The sequence below is a fragment of the Balaenoptera borealis genome (genome assembly GCF_965194805.1).
Source record: "Balaenoptera borealis genome assembly, chromosome: 13".
Taxonomy (NCBI): Eukaryota; Metazoa; Chordata; class Mammalia; order Artiodactyla; family Balaenopteridae; genus Balaenoptera; species Balaenoptera borealis.
The window spans coordinates 81,804,850-81,827,326 of NC_138870.1; the positions used below are offsets into that span (position 1 = coordinate 81,804,850).

The 22,477-nt window shown below is 40.6% G+C and overlaps 1 protein-coding gene and 1 long non-coding RNA gene across 2 annotated transcripts in view; one reads left to right on the forward strand and one right to left on the reverse strand.

Annotated features, from left to right (window-relative positions):
- Window positions 1–22,477, forward strand: part of CFAP54 (cilia and flagella associated protein 54) — a 311,831-nt gene that overhangs the window by 279,614 nt on the left and 9,740 nt on the right. The window contains exons 67-68 of the mRNA XM_082349512.1: window positions 215–289; window positions 6,813–6,902. Coding sequence (XP_082205638.1) covers window positions 215–289; window positions 6,813–6,902 — 165 coding nt within the window. The remainder of the gene's footprint in view (window positions 1–214; window positions 290–6,812; window positions 6,903–22,477) is intronic.
- Window positions 11,258–21,618, reverse strand: LOC309608906. The gene is made up of 2 exons (XR_014233156.1): window positions 18,880–21,618; window positions 11,258–18,520 (listed from the first exon to the last, which is right to left on the reverse strand). It is a non-coding gene; the product is annotated as an uncharacterized lncRNA (long non-coding RNA).

Genomic DNA, 22,477 nt, shown 5'->3' on the forward strand with positions numbered 1-22,477 from the left:
CGTTAAATCTTATAGTTTGTGGCTATTTTGTATCTTTTCAAATAACCCTAATTACTTAAAAGATTGTGACCTCTGAATCCCTCTAAGTTTCATCCTGGGAATTAGGGTTAGGGAATGATGTAACAAAAGACAAATGAAATAAATAATTTGTAATTAAAATATCTAGTTTTTTACCAATAAGATCAACCTCACTATATTGTCTTATTATTTCTAGAACATGATTATTGAATGTTGCTCTGAAATAGTATCTTTGTTTTTGCCTGATGAAGAGGCAACTCCACTATCTGAGGTATGCATCTCTTTTAAAACTGTATGTGATTCTCTAACAAGTACTGTTGTTGCTATGGAAATGGAAATACAGAAAACATCTATTATGAAAGTATCAAGGGCCTAACCGTCCTTAATTAATGTGAAAAAGTGATAAACATGAGTTTATAATAGCATGTTATTTTGGTTAGAAATATTCTTTGTTAAAAAATCAACTAGTACAGAAAATTGTGGAGAGGATAATCTTAAAATCATCTCAAATCCACCATTCAGGGAATAACCATTATTAACATTTTGGAGAATATCTCAAATTTTTTTCATGTATAGTTAGACTTTTGAATTTTTACATCAGTGGGATCATACTGCACAAGCATTCTGTAACTTGTTTTTTTTTTCATTCAACAATAATGCTATGGAGATATTTTTATGTGAAAAGTCTACCCTGTCTTATTTCATGCTTACATAATAGTTTCTTTTATGTATTTGTCATGTCAGGCTCTATTTATATAACTAGATCCTTATTCATGGATCTAGAGGTTGATGGGTTCTAGAACATACATATTTCACCCTTCTGTTTCACCCATCCTCAGAGTTAATTCTTAGGAATAGGATTTTGGAGTAAAAAGTATATACACATGGTCCCTGACTTACAATGATTCAACTTATGATTTTTTGACTTTATGATATTGTGAAAGCAATACACATTCAGTAGAAACCATACTTTGAATTTTGAATTTTGAGCTTTTCCCTGGCTAGCGATATGCAGTCCAATACTTGTGATACGAGGCAGCAGCAGTGAACTGCAGCTCCCATCACCCCCATGATCATGAGGGGAAACAACCCACATATGTACAACCATTCGGGACCCGGACAGCCATTCTGTTCTTAACTTTCAGTACAGTATGCAGTAAATTACATGAGCTATTCAACACTTTATATAAAATTGGCTTTGTGTTAGATGATTTTGTCTAACTGCAGGCTAATGTATGTGTTCTGAGCATGTTTAGGGTATGTTAGGCTAAGCTCTGATGTTTGGAAGGTTACGTGTATTAAGTGTATTTTTGACTTAAGATATTTTCAACCTCTGATGAGCTTACCCATTTATTGGGACATAACCCCATCATAAGTAAAGGAAGATCTGTATACATTTTTTATTGTGCTAAAATATACATAATGTAAAATTTACAATTTTAATCATTTCTAAGTGTACACATCAGTAGCATTAAGTACATTCAAAACGTTGTGCAAACATCTCCACCATCCATCTCCACAATTTTTTCATCATCCCAAGTAGAAACTTTGTACCCATTAAGTAATAACTCCCCATTTCCTCCTCCCCCAGCTCCTGGTAATCTCTATTACTATTTGCTTATTCTAGGTACCTCATATAAATGGAATCATACAATATTGGTTTTTTTGTGGCTGGCTTATTTAGTGCAATGTTTTCAAAGTTCATCCAGGTTTAACATGTATCAGTACTTCATTCCTTTCTAAGACTAAATAATATTCCATTGTATGTATATACCACATTTGTTTATCCACTCTTCTGTGGATGGACATTTGAGTTGTTTCTACGTTTTGGCTCCTATAAATAATGCTGCTATAACCATGGGTGTACAAGTATCTGGGTGTACACCTAGGAGTGGAATTAGTAATCGATGGATCATATGGTAATTCTATGTTTAACTTTTTGAGGAAACCCCAACAGCTGCACCATTTTACATTCCCATCAACAGTGCAAGAGGGTTCTAATTTCTCCACATACTCACCAACACTTACTTGCTCTTTTTTGATAATAGCCATCTTAATGGGTGGAAAGTAGTATCTCATTGTGATTTTTTTTTTAATTAATTAATTTATTTATTTATTTTTGGCTGTGTTGGGTCTTCGTTTCTGTGCAAGGGCTTTCTCTAGTTGTGGTAAACGGGGGCCACTCTTCATTGCAGTGCGCGGGCCTCTCACCATTGCGGCCTCTCTTATTGCAGAGCACAGGCTCCAGACACGCAGGCTCAGTAGTTGTGGCTCACGGGCCTAGTTGCTCCGTGGCATGTGGGATCTTCCCAGACCAGGGCTCGAACCCGTGTCCCCTGCATTGGCAGGCAGATTCTCAACCACTGTGCCACCAGGGAAGCCCTCTCATTGTGATTTTGATTTGCATTTCCCTAATGACTAATCGCTGATCGCCCATTTTTATATCTTCTTTGGAGAAATGTCTATTCAATCCTTTGCCCATTTTGAATGGGCATATACATTTTGGTATGTAATTGCAAATGGCCTCCAGAAATGTGACACCAGTTTTCTCTCCCATCTGCAGTAGGGAGAGAGAGGCCCAGTGTACCTGTGTGTTCATCCACACTAGTTCTCCTCCTTCTTCTGTTCTCTCTCTCCCTCCTCCTCTTCTCCCTTTCCTCCCCCTCCTCCTCCTCCTCTTCTTCTAACTGTTGTAGGTCTGACAAGTGAAAAATTACATTTTCAATTATTTTATATTTATTAATAGTAAAGCCAAATATAGTTCATACTTTGTTGACAGTCTGTGTTTCTCCTTTTGTGGAATGGTGTTCATTCATTTAGCCAATCAACGAATACTTAGAGTGAACTGCCTATGTGTCAGGAACTCCTTTCTAGGCCCTAGAGAGCCTGCTGTGAACAAGCAATAAGGACCTCACTCTCTCGGAGCTGCCTTTTTTGTTGTTTTGTTTTTGTTTTTGTTTTTGGAGAGAAATAGTAAATAAATCAATAAGCAAGATAATTCTTCATTTTGTTAAGTGCTATGAAGGAAAAAACAGAGTGAGATGTTAGAGTAGGGTTGGCAAACTGCAGTCTGTGAACTATGTCTGGCCCACTGCCTGTTTGTAAATAAAGTTTTATTGGAACACAGCCATACTCATTTGTTTACCAGTTGTCTGTAGCTGCTTTTGAGCTACAACAGCAGAGCTCGGTAGTTTTGACAGAGACCATATAGCCCACAAAGTTTAAATTATTTGCTATCTGGCCCTTTACAGGAAAAGTATTCTGATCCCTGTGATAAAAGTAACAGGGGATGGGGCAACAGTTTAGATGGGTGGTCAGAGAAGAATTCTCTTAGGAGATGACATTTGAAGTAAGACCTGAAACATTACACTGTCTCCCTCCCACTAGATCATTAGCTTCTTTGGAGCAGGGGTGGTGCTATCTTAATCTTTGAATTCTTACAGTGCCTTGTACATGACATCACTTGGTTACTGTTTCTTGAATTAAATTCTCTTTAGTTTTAAATACCTGAAATTTAATATTTGCTTAAAATTTTTTTTTCATCTGGCCATTCATGTTCTTTTCCCATGTTTTTAAATGAGGAACTTAATTTTTTATTATGGAAATATGTAGAATTACTGCAGCAGACCATTGACAATAAAAATCATGCTTAAATCTAATTTTGTACAAACTGTGATTTACAAATAGGTCACAGAAAAAAATTGTTATTTTAAGACACATGATTTATAACATTAATGGGCTTTGGCCCCTGACAGACCTGGGTTGGAATCCCAGCCTTGGATCTTGTTTGACCTGAGGCAAATCATTAAACTTCTCTAAGCCTCAGTTTTCTCATAGGTAGAGTGGGGTAATAATGCCAGCAATGCCTCACAGTTGTGAGGACTAAAGTAAATAATGTATGTTAAGTATTTGGATTAGGGTCTAGTGCAAATAAATGTTAAATAATTATTAGCTATTTCATCATGTCATCTTCATTATCATCTTCCCTACCATGGTCCTGCCTTCCATGTGTGAATTCTTCATCCTCTAGTCAACTAATTTCAACAGATTTTTAAGATCCAAATTTGTTTTGAAATACTGACAGAAAAGGAGAGTAACAGTGTTAAAGAGAGAGAGAAAACCAGGAATCATTTTCTTTGCCTGTAATGTAAATAATTGTTGAATCCTAGAGGAATTAGGTCAGGGTACAAGATCCCAACATGGGCTCACAGTCGTGAAAGAATCATTGGTCCAAGACAAGGTGCCTCCAATTGAATCCCACGCTAACACTTCCACTGAGAGCAAGACTTACCTGATAGTCCTGGATGGAGCGTGGGCGTTTACAAACTTGTTCCAAGAAGTAAATGGTTAAAATAAAGAAGAAGTAAATTTGTCTAAATAAAATTGCATGCCTTTTTTTGTCACTGGCATGGGATCTTGCTGTTCAGTTTAGTTCCTTACTGAACATATCTATTATAATTGCCTTTGCCTGTATTGCCTCTTCTTAATTAAAATAAATATTGCCACACACAACTTGTGACAAAAATAACCTGAGATAGCAAGGAAGTGAAGGAAGGGAATGAGTGCTCTGTGCTAAAGTTCTTAGTGACTAGTCACATAACGTAAATGACCATTAGGTATACTTTCAGGTGCACCAACAATGAAGCGATCCTTTCATTGCCTACATAGGTTCAGATTATTGCAGTTTCCAAGTTGTCAGGTAGGATTCAAACATAACGCTAAAAATATTCTTCCCGCTCTTGCTGTGACTGACTGTGGGGAGTCGATCTATACAACTCCATTCATCAGTAATTATTGACTTCCAGCTGCACGCAGAACATTGGTGTAGATACTTTTGTTGCTGTAAAGGCAGCATAGGTTTAAGTTCCTGCATTCAGCTAAATTAAATACTTTCGTATTGGTTCACATGATACATGTGAATTTACCTAATCTATGTGTGTGTGTGTGTGTGTATGTGTGTAGTAGGTGTATCTGTGTGTGTGTTATGTGTGTCTGTAGTGTGTGTACATGTGTGTATGTATGTATTGAACTGATTTGAGTCATACAGACTCAGTATGGAGAGAAAATTCCTAGGAGCAGATCCTGCTTTGAAGGTAGAAAAGGTGACCCTAAGCCAAGAGAAAAGACACATTGTATAAGGAGATTGCAAAGTAGTTTTTCTTGGCTGCATGAGTTTAGTAGGATATTTTTTGAGTTCACGGTTTTTAGCTAGACCTACTATAGTACCTGACAAACAGTAATGCTAATAATCATTAAACTGCAAATCTTACTAATAGTAGTAGTAATTGTAATATTTATTGAGCACGTGGCATGTGAAGACACTGTCCAGTGTTTTAAATCCAGTATCTCATTTAACATTACAAGAAGCCTATGCAGTTGGTTACTGTTACTCTCCCCGTGTTAGAAATGGGGAGGTGTAGCAGCATGCCCGAGCTCTTGCAGCTTGTAAGCAGAGGAGGCACTAGTCAACCATAGATCCGCTTACATCCGGGATCTGCATCTTTAACTAAAGTGCACCCAGTGAATGTCTGATTGGAAGAGGGAGCAGATGCTGCAGGGTGTTGAGGAGTGAGAGGTGAGAAAGGGAAGGTTGCAAGTGTAGATGAATCTTTGAGAAGGTTTGGGATAGGCATCTGGAGAGGGTTGGAGGAGCAGCTCCCAGGAGACACGGAGTCAAGGGCGGGTGTTAGGACAGCAGCAGTGGACAGGGCGAGGAGCCGGGAGGGGTGGAGGTTGCCTGTCGAGAAGAAAAAAAGGACAAATGATGAAGCAAGGCCTAAGGGAGTGGGCCGGAAACAGAAAGATATTGACAGCATAAGTGAGAGAGTTGCCTGCAAACAGAGGAAATGCACCTCTTTCTGTAGGTCTTGGGGCAGCAGATTAAGGGCAAGAAGGGATGTGAGTAAGTGTATGAGAGAAGGATAGGAGAAGCGGGGGCAGTTCACACCCAGTGGTTTTCACTTTCTCAATGAAGTAGAGGCAAGTTCATCTAAGACTGGAGTGGGGTAAAGCGTTGAGGGTATGATCTTCTAAGAGAGATGAAGATCTTGAATATTCACAGTCACTGAGTGTGATGAGCAAGGAGCTGACCAAGAAAAAGTAAAAGAATTGAGGGCCACAATGAGATTTAAAAGTCACACATTTGAGGGGCACTAGGCTGCTTGGCTTGTGATTTTTCTCCAGCAGCGCTTGGCTTCCCGGATATGGCTGAGGAAAATGCCAGTAGAGGCAGATGCAAGAGGAGAGCAGAGACGCATGGGAGGTGAGAGTACTCGTGAGACACCTGACGGCCTGCCAGAGGCTCAGGTGGCTTGGAGCAGCTATAAGTTTATTTCACAGTAAATCCCCGAATTCCTCTCATTTACTCTGAGAAAGCACCGGTAGAGCCTGATGTCTGCCATTATTTCTCAAGCTCCAGTTGAATAGAAAATAGTTTAATCATACAATATGTTTTCTAAAAAAATTTTTTTTGAATTTTAACTAAAAAATTTCTTGACAGATTTTAATGACCTACACTACATTATTATGTACAATATTAATGGGCACTTTTTTTTCACATGGTTGAATTTAGTGTGCCCATGTTCTCTTATTTCTGATTCTGAAAATAATCATTTTTGATGTGTTTATGATCAGATATTGACATCAACCATACGCTAGTCACTAAAATAACTATTATCTTTGAGAAGGTTTGGGTAAGAACTATGGGGAAGGCAGAGGAACAGTAAGAGGGAGACATAGAGTCACAGGTATGTTAACACATCTTAGTTTATTTAGTCATTTGTCTCCCCTACTAGAGCAGATTGAGTCTTCTGTATAATAAGATTGGATCTTATTACATTTATAGTCTTCCTGCCTTGCCCAGTGTTGGCTCCCCGAGGGTGTCAGTAAGTGTTTTGTTTTTTTTTAATTAATTAATTAATTAATTTTTGGCTGCATTGGGTCTTTGTTGCTGTGGGCGCAGGCTTTCTCAAGTGGCGACGAGCAGGGCTACTCTTTTTTTTTTTTTAATTAATTAATTTATTTATTTATTTTTGGCTATGTTGAGTCTTTGTTTCTGTGCGAGGGCTTTCTCTAGTTGTGGCAAGCGGGGGCCACTCTTCATCGCGGTGTGCGGGCCTCTCACTCTTACGGCCTCTCTTGTTGCGGAGCACAGGCTCCAGATGCGCAGGCTCAGTAGTTGTGGCTCACGGGCCCAGTTGCTCCGCGGCATGTGAGATCTTCCCAGACCAGGGCTCGAACCCGTGTCCCCTGTATTGGCAGGCAGATTCTCAACCACTGCACCACCAGGGAAGCCCCGGGGCTACTCTACATTGCAGTGCACGGGCTTCTCTTTGCAGTGGCTTCTCTTGTTGCGGAGCACGGGCTCTAGGCACGCAGGCTTCAGTAGTTGTGGCACGCAGGCTCAGTAGTTGTGGCTCGCAGGCTCTAGAGCGCAAGCTCAGTAGTTGTGGTACATGGGCTTAGTTGCTCTGCGGCATGTGGGAATCTTCCTGGACCAGGGGTCGAACCCGTGCCCCCTGCATTGGCAGGTGGATTCTTAACCGCTGCGCCACTAGGGAAGTCCCAGTAAGTGTTTGTTAAATAAATGAACGCTCGTGATACATCTTCCAGGGATCCCTCTGGGTTGCAGTTCTGGTCTTGACATAACAATGACTTTGGGTTCATCAGTTTCATGCATTTGTATCATAAACATTTGTCAAGTGCCTCCTCTGTGCCAGCCATTGGACTAGGCATTGGGATAAAGAAGTAAAAGCGAGTCCCTGCCTTCAAGGGGGCCTGCAGTTTGTTGGGGGAGACAGACAAATACAGAAGCAATTACAGTACAGGGTGAAATAGAGGCCTGAGGGCCAAATACCACTCCTCAGTGATAATATCAGTTAATATTCTAATACTATCTCAGCATAATTCTGAAGGTGAGAAATTCCCTTTGGTATCTTTTAAGAAGGGTTCACTAGTTCCATGTAAGAAATCAAGATAATAGAAGCTCCTATGACCAATGGTTAAAAGTCCTAGTTATTTTGGAAAATGATTGGAAGGCAGTAGAGAATCCTTAGGTAGATATAAGCATGATCAAGGATACTTGTGAGAGCATTTTCCTCTGATTAGGAAGACATTCAGAAGAGAAGGCAGAAAGCAGAAGTCCTAGCTTTGGCAGTAGGCTCAGTTGCCACAAGGGCATGACTTATGGTTTTGTTCATGAGGATGGAGAGAATGGGGCGAATCCCAAAAGCCCTGTATATAAAAACAAAGGGAGAAGGTTTTGTTTTGTTTGTTTTTAAGTCGGTTTAGTTTACAGGCTGCAGCTGAGCACAAGGCCTTGTGCAGGACCCACTGGAGGAATCAGAGATGAGAAGGACAGAGTCCTCGCCCCGAAGAGGCTGGCAGTCTAGAAAGGAGGCATGGGGCTAATGGTTACACACATGGAGACAGTGGTTGTGGTTTTAAAATGGGTGATTGTTTTGCATGAAGATGGGGAGAAAGAGGTTGACAGAGGTTCAAAGACCTGCCCAAGGTCATTCACCTGGTAACCGTCACAGCCAAAACTGGGCAGACCCCAGAGTCTATGCTGTTAACTGTTATCATTACCCTAAAACCAGCACTGTCCCACCTTTTCAGTTTGGGGACTCTTGGCCATTCAGGTGGCAGGGCTGGTTGAGCAATACATCACTGAGGGAGAGTTAGAGTCAGGGTAGACTCAGGGTTAGGCAGCAGTGTGTGTGCTGGTTAACAGACAGGCTTGAAAGTCAAGTTGCCTGCCTCAAAATCCCAGCCCGGCTCTGATGTTTGCTAGTTGTATAACCTTAGACAAGTTGTTTAACCTCAATGCTTCAGTTTCCCTATTTGTAAAATAGAAATAAAAATAGAACTTACCTCATAGGCTTGTTGTATGGATTAAGTGAGCTAATCCATGTAAAACTCTTAGAACAGGGCCTGGCACATACTAAACAAAATAGTTGGTTACTATTATTATCACTTAAGAGCTATCTGAGTTCACTTGGAATTAGACCCTTATAAACAGATTTGTTTCTCTAAGGGGTGACTGTAGAAGAACAACAATAACATGCCTGAGATAAAGCCTCTACTTTCTCAAAAGAGAGGCTGGAATAATGCAAGTGCTAGGAATGTATCACCTCTAACCATGTGTATCCCCCATTCTCATCTGTTCCAGTTACTATGTTTATATAACAAAGCACCCCAAATTTAGTGGCATAAAATGACCATCATCTCATTAAGCTCAAGGGGTCTGTGGGTCACATATTTGGAAAGGGCAGAGTGGGGCAACTTGTCTCTGCTCCATGGTATCTGGGGCATCTGCCGGGAAGACTTGAAGGTCGGAGGTGATGCAGCTGCTGAGGGCTGGAATCCCTGAAGGCTCGAAGGCTCGTTTGGTTTGTTGCCCGATGCTGGCTGTTGGCCGGGGGTGCTGAAGGCTGTGGGCCAGAACACAGCACCTGACCTCACTGTGGCTGGTGGGCCTCCATACAGTGTGGTGTCTGGGTTTTAAGAGTGAGCCTCCCAGGAGAAGCAGGCCAGAAGCTCTATCACTGTTGAGGCCCTAGTTTGGAAGTTACATAATGACACAGTCTCTATTCCACCCACATTCAAGGTTGGACCTCTTCTTGATGGGAAGAGTGTCAATGTCAGATTGTAAGAAGGGCGTGTGGGTGGGAAGCTATTGTTGCAGCCATTTTGGGAAATTGCATTTGGCCACAACATTCAATAAAGCACTCCCAGTTTCTAAGACTATTTCTGCTCTGAGCAGAGGCTGCTCCTGGCAAACTGCTTAGCCAATATATATTTTTTTTATTAAAAAAATTTTTTTAGCATCTTTACTGGAGTATAATTGCTTTACAACGGTGTGTTAGTTTCTGCTGTATAACAAAGTGAATCAGCTGTATGTATACTTATATCCCCATATCCCCTCCCTCTTGTGTCTCCCTCCCACCCTCCCTATCCCACCCCTCTAGGTGGTCACAAAGCACCGAGCTGATCTCCCTGTGCTATGCTGCTGCTTCCCACTAGCTATCTATTTTACGTTTGGTAGTGTATATATGTCCATGCCACTCTCTCACTTCGTCCCAGCTTACCCTTCCCCCTCCCCGTGTCCTAAAGTCCATTCTCTATGTCTGTGTCTTTATTCCTGTCCTGCCCCTAGGTTCTTCAGAACGATTTTTTTTTTTTTTAGATTCCATATATATTTGTTAGCATATGGTATTTGTTTTTCTCCTTCTGACTTACTTCACTCTGTATGACAGTCTCTAGATCCATCCACGTCTCAACAAGTGACTCAATTTCATTCCTTTTTATGACTGAGTAATATTCCATTCTATATATGTACCACATCTTCTTTATCCATTCGTCAGTCGATGGGCATTTAGGTTGCTTCCATGACCTGGCTATTGTAAATAATGCTGCAATGAACATTGGGATGCATGTGTCTTTTTGAATTATGGTTTTCTCTGGGTATATGCCCAGTAGTGGGATTGCTGGATCATATGGTAATTCTACTTTTAGTTTTTTAAGGAACCTGCATACTGCTCTCCATAGTGGCTGTATCAATTTACATTCCCACCAACGGTGCAAGAGTGTTCCCTTTTCTCCACACCCTCTCCAGCATTTGTTGTTTGTAGATTTTCTGATGATGCCCATTCTAACTGGTGTGAGGTGATACCTCATTGTAGTTTTGATTTGCATTTCTCTAATGATTAGTGATGTTGAGCATCCTTTCATGTGTTTGCTGGCAATCTGTATATCTTCTTTGGAGAAATGTCTATTTAGGTCTTCTGCCCATTTATGGATTGGGTTGTTTGTTTTTTTGATATTGAGCTGCATGAGCTGCTTGTATATTTTGGAGATTAATCCTTTGTCAGTTGCTTTGTTTGCAAATATTTTCTCCCATTCTGAGGGTTGTCTTTTCGTCTTGGTTATGGTTTCCTTTGCTGTGCAAAAGCTTTTAAGTTTCATTAGGTCCCATTTGTTTATTTTTGTTTTTATTTCCATTTCTCTAGGAGGTGGGTCAAAAAGGATCTTGCTGTGATTTATGTCATATAGTGTTCTGCCTATGTTTTCCTCTAAGAGTTTTAATAGTGTCTGGCCTTACATTTAGGTCTTTAATCCATTTTGAGTTTATTTTTGTGTATGGTGTTAGGGAGTGTTCTAATTTCATTCTTTTACATGTAGCTGTCTGGTTTTCCCAGCACCACTTACTGAGGAGGCTGTCTTTTCTCCATCGTATATTCTTGCCTCCTTTATCAAAATAAGGTGACAATATGTGTGTGGGTTTATCTCTGGGCTTTCTATCCTGTTCGATTGATCTATATTTCTGTTTTTGTGCGAGTACCGTACTGTCTTGATTACTGCGGCTTTGTAATATAGTCTGAAGTCAGGGAGCCTGATTCCCCCAGCTCCATTTTTTGTTCTCAAGATTGCTTTGGCTATTCGGGGTCTTTTGTGTTTCCATACAAATTGTGAAATTTTTTGTTCTAGTTCTGTGAAAAATGCCAGTGGTAGTTTGATAGGGATTGCATTGAATCTTTAGATTGCTTTGGGTAGTAGAGTCATTTTCACAATGTTGATTCTTCCAATCCAAGAACATGGTATATCTCTCCATCTGGTTGTATCATCTTTAATTTCTTTCATCAGTGTCTTATAGTTTTGTGCATACAGGTCTTTTGTCTCCTTAGGTAGGTTTATTCCTCAGTATTTTATTCTTTTTGTTGCAATGGTAAATGAGAGTGTTTCCTTAATTTCTCTTTCAGATTTTTCATCATTCGTGTATAGGAATGCAAGAGATTTCTGTGCATTAATTTTGTATCCTACTACTTTACCAGATTCATTGATTAGGTCTAGTAGTTTTCTGGTAGCATCTTTAGGATTCTCTATGTATAGTATCATGTCATCTGCAAACGGTGACAGCTTTACTTCTTCTTTTCCGATCTGGTTTCCTTTTATTTGTTTTTCTTCTCTGATTGCTGTGGCTAAAACTTCCAAAACTATGTTGAATAATAGTGGTGAGAGTGGGCAACCTTGTCTTGTTCCTGATCTTAGTGGAAATGGTTTCAGTTTTTCACCATTGAGAATGATGTTGTCTGTGGGTTTGTCATATATGGCCTTTATTATGTTGAGGTAAGTTACTGCTATGCCTACTTTCTGGAGAGTTTTTATCATAAATTGTTGTTGAATTTTGTGGAAAGCTTTTTCTGCATCTATTGAGATGATCATATGGTTTTTCTCCTTCAATTTGTTAATATGGTTTATCACATTGATTGATTTGCATACATTGAAGAATCCTTGCATTCCTGGGATAAACCCCACTTGGTCATGGTGTATGATCCTTTTAATGTGCTTTTGGAGTCTGCTTGCTAGTGTTTTGTTGAGGATTTTTACATCTATGTTCATCAGTGATATTGGCCTGTAGTTTTCTTTTTTTGTGACATCTTTGTCTGGTGTTGGTATCAGGGTGATGGTTGCCCTTAGAATGAGTTTGAGAGTGTTCCTCCCTCTGCTATATTTTGGTAGAGTTTGAGAAGGATAGGTGTTAGCTCTTCTCTAAATGTTTGATAGAATTCACCAGTGAAGCCATCTGGTCCTGGGCTTTTGTTTGTTGGAAGATTTTTAATCACAGTTTCAATTTCAGTGCTTGTGATTGGTCTGTTTATATTTTCTGTTTCTTCCTGGTTCAGTTTCAGAAGGTTGTGCATTTCTAAGAATTTGTCCATTTCTTCCAGGTTGTGGACAAATTTCTAATTCTGTTGATTTGAGTCTTTTCCCTTTTTTTCTTGGTGAGTCTGGCTAATGGTTTATCAATTTTGTTTATCTTCTCAAAGAACCAGGTTTTAGTCTTATTGATCTTTGCTCTTGTTTCCTTCATTTCTTTTTCATTTATTTCCAATCTGATGTTTATGATTTCTTTCCTTCTGCTAACTTTGGGGATTTTTTTTGTTCTTTTTTCTCTAATTGCTTTAGGTGTAAGGTTAGGTTGTTTATTTGAGATTTTTCTTGTGTCTTAAGGTAAGATTGTATTGCTATAAACTTCCCTCTTAGAACTGCTTTTGCTGCATCCCATAGATTTTGGGTAGTCGTGTTTTCATTGTCATTTGTGTCTAGGTAATTTTTGATTTTCTCTTTGATTTCTTCAGTGATCTCTTGGTTATTTAGTAGCGTATTGTTTAGCCTCCATGTGTTTGTATTTTTAACAGTTTTTTTTCCTATAATTGATATCTAGTCTTATAGCATTGTGGTCAGAAAAGATACTTGCTATGATTTCAATTTTCTTAAATTTACCAAGGCTTGATTTGTGATGCAAGATATGATCTATCCTGGAGAATGGTCCACGAACACTTGAGAAGAAAGTGTATTCTGTTGTTTTGGGATGGAACGTCCTATAAATATCAATTAAGTCCATCTTGTTTAATGTGTCATTTAAGGCTTGTGTTTTCTTATTTATTTTCATTTTGGATGATCTGTCCATTGGTGAAAGTGGGGTGTTAAAGTCCCTTAGTATGATTGTGTTACTGTCGATTTCCCCTTTTATGGCTGTCAGCATTTGCCTTATGTATTGAGGTGCTTCTATGCTGGGTGCATAAATATTTATAATTGTTATATCTTCTTCTTAGATTGATCCCTTGATCATTATGTAGTGTCCTTCTTTGTTCCTTGTAGTAGTCTTTATTTTAAAGTCTATTTTGTCTGATATGAGAATTGCTACTCCAGCTTTCTTTTGATTTCCATTTGCATGGAATATCTTTTTCCATTTTGTATGTGTCCCTAGGTCTGAAGTGGGTCTCTTGTGGATAGCATATATATGGGTCTTGTTTTTATATCCATTCAGCCAGTCTATGTCTTTTGGTTGGAGCATTTAATCCATTTACATTTAAGGTAATTATCAATATGTGTATTCCTATTATCATTTTCTTAATTGTTTTGGGTTTGTTATTGTAGGTCTTTTCCCTCTCTTGTGTTTCCTGCACAGATAAGTTCCTTTGGTATTTGTTGTAAAGCTGGTTTGGTGGTGCTGAATTCTCTTAGCTTTTGCTTGTCTGTAAAGGTTTTAATTTCTCCATCGAATCTGAATGAGATCCTTGCTGGGTAGAGGAATCTTGGTTGTAGGTTTTTCCCTTTCATCACTTTAAATATGTCCTGCCACACTCTTCTGTGCTTAGCCAATTTTTTAAATTAATCAGCAACTCTCCCCAAATATACTAGGTAACTGTTACGGAATTGATGAGTGTGTTTATACCCAGAGGACAGAGGAAAAACTAGGTGGGTTCTCAGTTCCCTTTGAAAAAAGCTATACAGTTTTTCTGGCTGTTGGATGGAGTTGCATGTGTCCCAATTTATGTGGGATAGCTTCCACATCACTTTTTTGGGGGGCTGTTAAGTCCTAGAAGGTAGGCTATTTATCTTCCTTTAAGCTGTTAAGTCCTAGAGGGTAGGCTATTTAACTTCCTTTGGCTAATTTTGTTACATTATCCTATGCCCCTTGGTTTCTTTTTAACAAAACTTCCCAAATGGTGACAATGACAATACTGTCTGTAAACTGTCATTTATAGCATTGGGAACAAGGTATTCTGTAGTTTACTAAGTATTAAAAAATTAATTCTATTAATGTAACTTCTTTCAGTTGAAAGTTGTAGTTGTTTTTTTTTTTGTACCAGCCAAGAGCTGTCTGAATAGATTTTACGGGCATCAAGAATTACATCTTTCTTCTGTGAGACATTATTATTCTGTCCTCAAGTGAAGAGTATCCTTTGTATGTAAGTTCATGAGACATCCACTTAATATTCTTATATTCTTTTGGAGACAATGCCGAATGACATCAGTTCCACACTGCCTTTAAAACACAGCTCTGACTTTGATTCCATCCGCTTCACTATTCATTTCCAACTGTCAAATTTGGCTAAGGGAAAAAGAAAGCCCTTAAGAAAAGGCTAGGCTATTAATGTGCTCTTCAAAATGCTAAGAAAAGGCTAAGCTGTTTATAGCGTTTTCAAAATGCTCATCTCTCGGAGATTTGCCAGCAACAGTGTCAAGGTGAAATAGCTCTCGTTCATCCAGGAACCGAGAGCCTTTGTGTTCTCTACACTCAAAGCACTGGTCCCACTGTTGTTAGACGTGCTCTTTGGGGGTATAATGATCCTTGGATATAATTTAAACCAAAATATAGTCATGAACCTGATATTGTGTATTTACTGTAAAAGTGGCAAGAAGTGTGTGCAATGCTTGAGAAAGCAAGCCTGGCTTCATCCTGGGTACAGCTGTATTTCAGAATCAAGGGGACAATTTCCTGAAGTTTAGTCACTTTGTATAACTTCAAAGGAAGTGAGAGGCAGGGGTATTATTAGCAAATCTGTACATTGCTTTCTATCTTGCTGAAAACTGAGTCAAGTGCTTAGTTTCATTCACTTCATGCATTTTGCGAAACGTTTTTGTCTTGATTAAAAATCTGGACCCTTAACAATGGCATTATAATTCATTTTAGGAGGATGTTGATTTTGGCCTCATATTTCTCAGTCAGTTGACAAGCCTTTTGAAATTCTCCAGACCAATGTTCTTTATATTTAAATAAATCCACAAAGGAGAAACTGGTGTAAATTTACCCATTTTCTTTGTTAATACTTTGGACACCAGCCATTCGAGATTTTTGCCCTTATTTGTCCTGTATCTCAGGTAGCTGGTACCATTATGTTCTTTTCTCAACCACCTGTGAGAGCACAGCACGGTGGGAAGAGTGCTCGGCACACGCTAGAGCCCCAGTGTTGCTCTTGTGGACAAGTCGTTAGTCCTTAAAGACCTCAGGTCAATTACATGCTGCTGAAGGTCTCGGAAGCAACGTATCTCAGCAGATCAAAACATGATTTGATTCTTGGTTCCACCATCTATTGATGGTGTGAACGTGAGCTGCTCACTTTTCCTTGTCTGCGTCAGCTCCTTATCTGTACATTGGTGATAGCTTCTCCTCATGTAGGATTGCGTTAGAAACAGTATGTGACACGTCTGATATAGTGCCTGTCAACGCCATGGGTAAGCATCCAATACATTGTGGCCATCTTTATTTTTCCCTGCCTTAAAACAATGAGAAATGAGTCATTTCTTCATTTGATCATTCGTAACTCTCTGCATTGGTGGCTTTTGGCCTATCTGAATGTTTGCTAATTTTCAGAAGAATGAAGGGACATTTAATAGATGTAGTCTTAATATTATTTTTCAATCATCCTTTTTAAATTAAACTTTCTGTTTTGAGATCATGTTAGACTCACATGCAATTTTAAGAAATAATAATATAATACATTATAATAATATAATGTAGAACGGTAGTACAGTATCATAACGAGGATACTGACATTAATAAAGTCGGGGTACAGAACAATTTCATCGCTACAAGGACTCCTCCTGTTCTCCTTTTATAGCCACCCCCACCTCTCACGCCCCACCTCTGTCCCTGACCCTTGACAATTATTAATCTATTCTCCATTTCTGTAATTTTATCATTTCAAGAATGTTATATTGAAGGAGCCATACACTATGTAACCTTTGGGGATTGGTATTTTTTCACTCAGCTTAATTCCCTGGAGAACCATTAAATCATGCTTTTGATGGACCAAAAAATCCTTATGAACATTGACATATTTTACTTTGGCCGCAGAATAATCATTAGCTCAAAAGTCCCTGTTGTGGTACCTGGCACATAGTGTGGGGTAAAGATTCACTGAGGCACAGGGGTGGATCCCACTCTACCTGATTCACCCCTCTTCCTCCCTCTCCTCCTCCTCTCCATCCTTCTCCTCTTTCCTTGCCCCCTTCTTCTCCACATCTTCTTATGGATATTGACAGACAAAGGCTGGTTGCTCAAGTTAGAAATACTAAAAAGAGTTAAAAGAAATACTTTATGTGAAACTGCTTTGTAAATTACAAGCTCTGTCAGGCTTCCTATCAAAAATTGCCGGTCAGTGTTGGCCACATTGTAAGAATAGTTTGCAGATGCTTGCGATGTAAACGGATGGGAACAAAGGAGTCAGTGTGAGCAGTGTTTCCTTACGCATTGTGCGCGTGGGTCTGCGCTCTAGTTTCTGCTGCAGTGGGAGCTGCTGACTAACAAAGCCCCTCAGCCTTTCACTCTAACCAACAAAGTCCCAGGAACAAAATGCAAACTTCAGTTCACATTCTTTGTAAGCCTTTGCTCTGAAAAAGAGCCCCCTTTTTAGAGTTGCCAGATGTTAAGCTCGCTGAGCTCCTTCATGAAAAAGCATCAAGAAATGCCAAGTATTGTTCAAACTCTGGAGTTTTCACTTCAGTATCTCAGGTCAAAAGCCCACAGGCAGATCAGTCACAGCCATTCAGGAGGCAACCCAGCTTCAGCATTTGTACCCAGTTAGAGCATTTCTTCCTGTAACTTTGCTGCTGAGAGTCAACGACCTGACCTTTAAGTGGAGTCCAGCCCTTACTCTGATGGAATGTCCCCTATTCAGAAATACAGCGATGGGAGAACAAGCTTGCCAGAGCGTAGCTGTTTGAGCCAAGATAGCTTAGGCTATGCTGTGCTAACAAATAAACCCCAAACCTCAGTGGCAATAAAGGTTTGCTTATTTCTCATAAAAGTCCAATGAGGGGTACGCAACTCTCCTTCAACTTGTAACTATGCTGTCTGGGCTACACGGCCTCCAAGTCGGAGGAGAAGAGGGCTAGGGGATTTCGTAGGATGTTTTTAAGTTGGGTGACTATAGATACAGGTTTGCCTGCAGCAGTCACAGCACATACCTGTTGATTTGGTGTGATGGTTAATATACTCTCCTTTTATTCTCAACAGTCTCCCAGTTTAGGCAATAAATTAGGGTGACCATTTCTAAGAGCCAGCATGGAATGGCTATCATAATTTCCGCCCATATCCTATTGGCCTTGCCCTGATGTGCAAGGATGTAGAGACCCATAGAGGAACAAGTATGTACTTCGGTGAGCACTAGTAACTTCTGGCACAGCAGGCATCTGCAGGAACGCCATGAATTTTTCCCACAGAATTAATTCAATAACTTCAATTACCAAAACTCTGTTGAGAAGATAGGATAGAAATATAATATTCTTACGAACTAAGCCATCTCATTTAAACACATATTGTGGTAGGCTGACTCATGGCCCCCCAGAGATGTCCACATCCTAATCCCCAGAACCTGTTACCTTGTATGACCAAAGGGACTCTTCAGATGTGATTAAATTAAGGATATGGAGATGGGGGAGATTATCCTGGATTATTCAGGCGGGCCTTAAATGTAGTCACAAGTATCCTTGTAAAAGGGAGGCAGAGGGAGACTTGACAGCAGAAGAGGAGAAGGCAACGTGATAATGGAGGTGAAGATTGGAGAGATGTGCTTTGAGGATGGAAAAGGGGCTATAAACCAAGGAAAACAGGTGGCCTCTAGCTGCTAAAATAGGCAAAGAAACAGATTCTTTGCTGAGAGTCTCCAGAAGGAGCCAGCCCTGCTGACACCTTGACTTTAGCCCAGCCAAACTGAATTCAGATTTCTTTTTTTTTTTTTAATGAAAGAGTCACTTATGCAACTCTTTTTAAAAAAAATTTATTTATTATTTACTTTTTATATTTATTTTTGGCTGTGTTGGGTCTTCGTTTCTGTGCGAGGACTTTCTCTAGTTGCAGCAAGCGGGGGCCACTCTTCATCATGGTGCGCGGGCCTCTCACTATCGCGGCCTCTCTTGTTGCGGATCACAGGCTCCAGACGCGCAGGCTCAGTAGTTGTGGCTCACGGGCCTAGTTGCTCCGCGGCATGTGGGATCTTCCCAGACCAGGGCTCGAACCCGTGTCCCCTGCATTGGCAGGCAGATTCTCAACCACTGCGCCACCAGGGAAACCTGAATTCAGATTTCTTACCTCCGGGACTGTAAGAGAACAAGCGTGTGTTGTTGTACGCCACTAGGTTTGTCTTACATTTGTTACAGCAGCAGCAGGACATTAATCCACACATACACTCTGAAGTTCAGCATGTGACTTTAGGTTTCTGTTTCTGTTTAGATGTCTGTAAAAAAAAAAATCCTTATTTTACGTGTGAGATATTTAAGTGGCTTGCCCAAGGTCCCTTAGCTAGTTAATGTCAGAGCCAGGATTTACACCCAGGCAGACTGGCTCCTCAGATCACGTTTCTAACTACCCTGCTGCACTGCCTCTGCCCTACTGCCCAGCTGCCCTTGAAAGCCCCCTACCATGCCCATCCACCACGAAACGCCCCTGCTGCATGCAGCCTCTCCTCCCACACCCACCTGACTCCAGTCTCTTGCTCCTTCCATGGGCACTGTGGGCCCCTGGACACACTTCCAGCTTCCGCTTTTGGAAAAAATTTTGTGTAAGGTTCTAGGGCTTCCATAGGGCATTCTCAAGAAAAGTTAGGCTTCAGGAGAAATTATTGAATTTCTTCATATTTAAGTGTATGGGGAGGGATATTATTTGAGGGAAGATATTTCTGAATCTTCTTCCTACTCCTTAGTTTCTAATTCTCTTCCTCATACTCTAGAGGGGGAAATGTTCCTAAGGGTAATCAAATAACATGATTAATAGAAATGATACTGGAAAGGTATTAAGTTTGTTTTACCATGACCCAGAAAAGAAGCCTCTAGGAATTTGGTATAAAAATTCTGAGTACTTTAAATCCCCCGTTAGCTTGTATTGGTTATATACTAGTATGCATTTTGCCATATTGCCATTTGTTTGATGGTTCTATTGTTAACCACTGAATTAAATATTTACGCCTGGGTGGCCCCTTCACTAAGCCACTAAGAGCTCCCCTTCCTGACGGAAGAACTTATTTTCCCAGCTCTGGGAATGTGCTGACCAGCAGCCCTCAGCTCTCAACCCTCTCCAGGAACCGCCCCTGTCTAATGGACATGGCCTTTTTGGGCACGGGTGGTTGGGGGGGTATCTGTATCTAATTACTGGCTGATATGGGTGTGCAATGACCCGACCCCCCCAACAAAAGTTGGGACAACTCTGAAGGGCCACTCCAGCTTCAAAGCTCCCCGTGGGGTTGGCAGGGGGTTTATTGTGTCGGCAATGCAGCCCATCTTCACTCTGCCTAATCCTGCTTTCTTCCCTTTCCCCACGGGTGTTGATCCCAAGGGTATGTCCAGATAAACTTCCTGAAAGCTAAGTTCCATCTCAGGGTCTGCTTCCCAGGAACCTGAACGACAACGAGTTAAAAATAATAATAAAAAATGAAGATCCCTGACTGGTGATGAATACATAAGAGTGCTCCATTAATCCTTATTTATTGGAATTAGAAGAGTTCTAAAGGAACTTGGAAACACACTTTCTGGTTGAAAGTTTATTTTCTAATGTAGAAGTAAGGGGAAAACATCATACACATGTCACCCACTCATGATTAAAAATACCTTCTACAATGTGACCCACAGTTCAATCACATTTTCCTTTGACCTCTGTTTTAACAGTTAATTTACAATGATATAAAGTCTGTAAAACAAAGATTCGAGCCCATATCCAGTCCTCAGTAAATGCAGGCTTCCTTTTTCAGAGAAACGTTTTTTTCCAGAGTAAAAAAACAAGGACTTGGTAAAGCTTTAAAACCATTTTATGCAAATAAAGGCAAAGATGTAAAGAGCAATGTCATCACGCATAGAACTATATCAGAATTTATGCTCACATCTCCACGGAGAGTGAGGAATACACACTCAGTTTTACAGCACATTGACTATAAGTATTTCTGTTCAGTCATCTACCAGAGAACACTTTTCCTTTAATTCTTCCCCCAACCTCTGATTATAAGCACTGAACCATCAACCAAAAACTTGCATCTAGCCTTTAGGCCTTATGCACTTCATTGTTGGTTGTATAACTCCGCTTCCTGTTCTGATTAGAGCTTTTGATATTTTAAAGGGGATTTGCCCTGTTTGAGACCCTTTATTAGTTTTTTTATATGGTGACAGAGACTTCCCCGGAGTGAGAGAGCAGCTGTTCTTTCTGCACAATAGGGTTTCAAAGGCTCTTTTCTCTGGGACTTAGACTCTTGAGCGTCAGAATAAGCCTGGATATGCACAGCCTAAACTTTTACTTTTTTCTTAATGGTCTCTTTTGGTCTTAAAAGATTGTTTTGTTAAATAGTTCCCTATAGAAAGCATATACCCATAATGGAGATATCACTGCCAGCTCTATCATTTTTCATCACTTAGTGCCTTGGCTCAGCCTGAGGTAGGGTATGAAGGGCAATGTGTGCAGAAAGGGTGCAAGGGAGGAGGAGGAGGAGTGCAGGAGAAAGCCCCAAAGGCCCCAAAGACATTCACTAGCTGAGCACTGCCCTAATCTACATAATACCAGATGCGACTCTTGTGGGGTTTTTCCTGATACCAGCCGATTCTACAGTTCTCTGACACCAACTGGGTGCCCAACAATTCAATTCAGTTCTGACACTACTACCCAGAGTTAGCACAGACTCCCACAGATTAAGGGCTCAATCCAAGAATGCCCCCACTTCAGATGCCAGTTGTAAATGAGGTGCCCAGGCTACCCATACTTCTGTCCCAGCAGACTGCAGATTCAGGAGTTCCCATGATGCCCCCTAAGGTTCGATAATTTGCTATAAAGACTCACAGAGGGCTTCCCTGGTGGTGCAGTGGTTGAGAGTCTGCCTGCCAATGCAGCGGACACGGGTTCGAGCCCTGGTCTGGGAAGATCCCACATGCCGCGGAGCGACTGGGCCCGTGAGCCACAACTGCTGAGCCTGCGCGTCTGGAGCCTGTGCTCCCGACAAGAGAGGACACGATAGTGAGAGGCCCGCGCACCGTGATGAAGAGTGGCCCCCGCTCACCACAACTAGAGAAAGCCCTCGCACAGAAACGAAGACCCAACACAGCCAAAAATAAATAAATAAGTAAATTAAAAAAAAAAAAAAAAAAAGACTCACAGAACTCGGGATAACACTTCACTTATGATTACCAGTTTATTATAAAGGATACAACTGAGGAATAGCCAAATAGATAAGATGCACAGGGCAAGATATGGGGGTTGGGAGGAGCAGAGTTTCCATGCCCTCTCCAGGTGCGTCACCCTCCCAGTACATCAATTTGTTTACCAAACAAGGAGTTCCTCAAAATGTGTCATTACAGGGTTTTTGTGGAGGTTTCATTACGGAGGCATGATTGATTGAGTCATTGGCCATTGGTGACTGAACTCAATGTCCAGTTCCTCTCCCCTCCCTGAAGGTCGGGGGCACTGGGCTGAAAGTTTAACTCTCTAATCACATGGTTGGTTTTCCTGGTGACCAACCCCATCCTGAAGCTATCTAGGCACCTTTCCCCACCTTAGTCATCTTATTAACATACAAAAGAAAATTTCCAAGGGATTTAGGACCTCTCTGCCAAGAAACTAGGACAAAGACCAAATATGGATTTTCTCTTGTACCACAACTGTAAAGTACGAACATCACGTAAAATTGATTTTTAAACA